The sequence below is a fragment of the Pygoscelis adeliae genome, unplaced genomic scaffold (assembly GCF_000699105.1).
Source record: "Pygoscelis adeliae isolate BGI_AS28 unplaced genomic scaffold, ASM69910v1 Scaffold42, whole genome shotgun sequence".
Classification (NCBI taxonomy): domain Eukaryota; kingdom Metazoa; phylum Chordata; class Aves; order Sphenisciformes; family Spheniscidae; genus Pygoscelis; species Pygoscelis adeliae.
This window is the reverse complement of record NW_008824283.1, coordinates 1,928,798-1,931,914: the sequence shown is the minus strand read 5'-3', so window position 1 is coordinate 1,931,914 and position 3,117 is coordinate 1,928,798. Positions and strand designations below refer to the sequence as shown.

General features: G+C 61.0%; 1 protein-coding gene across 1 annotated transcript in view; it reads right to left on the bottom strand.

The window, feature by feature from the left end:
* The window catches only part of ABLIM3 (actin binding LIM protein family, member 3), a 64,417-nt gene that overhangs the window by 20,065 nt on the left and 41,235 nt on the right, over positions 1–3,117 (bottom strand). Inside the window, exons 5-6 of the mRNA XM_009318561.1 lie at positions 1,816–1,942; positions 1,584–1,677 (exon numbers count right to left, since the gene is read on the bottom strand). Of these exons, the coding sequence (XP_009316836.1) occupies positions 1,584–1,677; positions 1,816–1,942 (221 nt within the window). The remainder of the gene's footprint in view (positions 1–1,583; positions 1,678–1,815; positions 1,943–3,117) is intronic.

Genomic DNA, 3,117 nt, shown 5'->3' with positions numbered 1-3,117 from the left:
TGGCTTCACCCTGCTCTGTTCGGATGTTTACTAATCAAGTGGCCCCCTGATGGGCAGCCAGCCTGTGACAGCCACTGCAGTGTTGAGCTCACGCTCACAGCAGCCAAAGCCTGAAGTCAGCAGAAAGCCTTCCCAGGCAGAGGCAGCTCCCTGAAAAGGGGGATAAGATGCTGGAGGGCTCCTGGCACCCGGCTCCAGCTTTGGGAGAGGGTCCCTGGCCAGGTTGGGTGCTTTCAGGCCAGCCCAGCTGGCAGGACCAGAGGGGGTGACCACTTCTTGGTAGGCTGTGAGTGAAACAGGCTGGAGACGTCCTGGAACAGCTCTCAGCGGGCTGGAGACCTACACAGCCACTGCCACTCCAGCCCACAGCACCTGCAGTCTGGCTCACTGTGGAGCCACACTACCTCTGATTTTGGGATACAGCTTCCTATCGCTGCTGTCTGGAGATAGCAGAGGTGTGGGTGCCAATGCCACCCACATCTTCCCTTCCCACGAAGGGAAGGTCTCAGGAGTGACTGAGCACACCTTCAGTATTGCTGCCTCTCTACACCACCACAGCCCAGCCCCACAGCATCACCAGGGGTTCTAAAAATCACAACAGGTTTCATTCTGACATCTTTCTCTCCGCCTCCTGGCTCCTGAGCATCTAGTTCACCCTCAGACCACATTTTCCAGCTTTTTATTTTCCCCTGCAAATGTTGGGGTAGAAACAGAAAGCATGACAGGACACCTCACCTCCAGGAGCAGGGACCGCAGGAAGGACCTGACTGCCTGGTTGACAGGAAGGACCAGCCCTGACAGACCTCTCTGTCCCTCCCCAACAGCAAACCCCACTCCCTCCCACCTCTGCTGGCTGTGCAGATCCACCATCGCCCAAAGCATCCTCCAGGGCCACCTGCATCCATGTCTTGCTGTGGGATCCCCATGGGATCCCTGCATCCCTCGGTGGCTCTGCCACAGCAGCTCCTGCTGACCAGCAAGGTGATGAGCAAAGCTCCCTCCAGATTTGGCCCAGGGCAGGGGACCCCCTGCTCTGGTGGCTGTCCCGCAAAGGGATGTGCCGTGGGGACAGCTACCTGCGGGCAGGGTGCTACAGCCCCTCGCCCAGGCTCCGCAGCGGGCAGCCGTGCTGGATGTGTTTCCAAGGCAACAGACAGGCTGCCTGCCCAGGGATGCACTCAGAAGGCAGGCTGGGGTGAGCATGGTGGGGACACTCCAGAGCTGGGCATGGTAGCAGCTGGTTAAGGCTAGTGTCCCCACACCTTGGGCTCCGGACACGTCCCAGCACACCCAGGCCACCATGTGCTCTGGCTGATTCTGGAGCTCCAGTACCCAAGCCATCTCTCCAAAGGTCTGCAGTGTGGCATTGCCCCTTCCCCAACTCCCACCCTCCAGAGAAGGTGGTCAGACTGTGTCCACACACCCGCTGCAGGAAGAGCCACGGCCCCAAGAGACCGAGGGTAGCATGACAAGGGTGCAGGATGATGAAACTCCCACGCCTCCCCAAAGCATGCATCTTGGGGCGGGATGCATGCGGTCCCTATTACAGACTGGGACGGGCTGGCCGCGGCCCCGGGACTCACCTCCAGGACCCTGCCGCTGATGTACCGGTCGCAAGTCTCACACTTGCTGCCGAACTGGGCATGGTAGTCGGACTCGCAGTACGGGATGCCATCCCTTTGGGAGAGGGAGGAGAAGAGGGTGAGCAGCAGGTGAGCCAGGCTGGGCATGCCTTCGCTGCAGCCCCAGCCCCCGGGGGTGCAGCCCAGCAATGGCCGGCATGGCCAAGCCTGCTGCCAACACAGCGGCACTTACTTGCTGATGTACTCGCCAGTGAGGATAATCCCACACGTTTGGCACTTGAAGCAGCTGACGTGCCACTGCTTCTCCAGGGCCAGGAGGGACTGGCCTTGCTTGATCTCCTCCTTGCAGCCTGCACAGTCTGGGGGGACAGAAGTGTGGGGGAGCACATGAGATCACCACAGCTCCCTGGCGGGGGGCTCGGTAGTGCGGCAAGAACACCCACATCTGCTGGCCCACACCAAGGCACCCTGGCTGTTTAACCCAGTGCATCCCTCGCTCTCACAGGAAGCTCTGCCCCAGAGGACCTCCTTTTCTAGGGGATGCTGCTGTTCTAAAAACCCTGCTCCTGAGACCACTCCGGGGGCAGCCCCTTGGGGATCATTTCTTTATAGGGAATCATTTCTTTACAGGAATATGCCACCTCTGCTTATTCTCAGCAAAGGAGCCAGGAGGAAAGCCTCCTGCTGGAGCTGTGACCTCTGAGACACCGCTGGCACCCAGCCACCCTGGCTGAGCACCCGCCGCAGCACAGAGCCGGGTCTCCCTGCCGGGCAGCAAGCTCAAGCCAGGGCGAGTGCATGGGCTGCCATGGCCGTGCTGCCCTGGCAGGTCCCCGGGGGCTCCCCTCCGGGGCGGGAGCAGTGGGAAGTGTCCAGCAGCAAGCGCAGCAGAGGAAGGGCTGTGCTCTCCGGCAGCCGCGTCCGGCCCTGCTGCAGTGTTTACGAGACTCCCTTCCTTCCCTGCTTCCCCTGGCTCCCGTCAAGGCTGGGAGCAGGAAGCACATGGGCCTCGGACCCCTGACCTTGACTCCTCCTTGTCCTCTTCTCCCCCTGGGCAGCAGGTTTGCCCGGATGAGGTTTCTCCTTAACTCCCTCCCTGCCGTGGCACCACAGAGGTGCAGTAGCACCGCACAGGCAGCCCAAGCAGGCAGGCTTTTCCACTGAACCCATCCCCAGGCAGCTCTGCACCAAGTCCCTGTCCGCTGGGCAAAGCTAAGAGGGGAGGGCCGATTTTTGACCCCTGGCAAAGAGCAGGCTCGCCAGCTCAGGTGAGCCAGGATCCGTTCCCTCTTTCACACAAGTGGCGCTGTTTTTTTTGTTGCTGGCAGGGCTGGGGCTGCAGGGAGAGGCTCAGCATCCTTCTTCTAGGGATGTCCTTCCTGCAGAGTGCACCAGTGTGGGCTCCAGCAGGCAAACCTCCCCTGCCACCCTGTCTGGGTGGCACTGCCAAGGCACACGCAGGCAGCAGGCTTCATCTGGCTGCTGCCTATGAATAAAGCATGGTGCCCTCAGGTAACCCTGCTCTGCAGGCCAG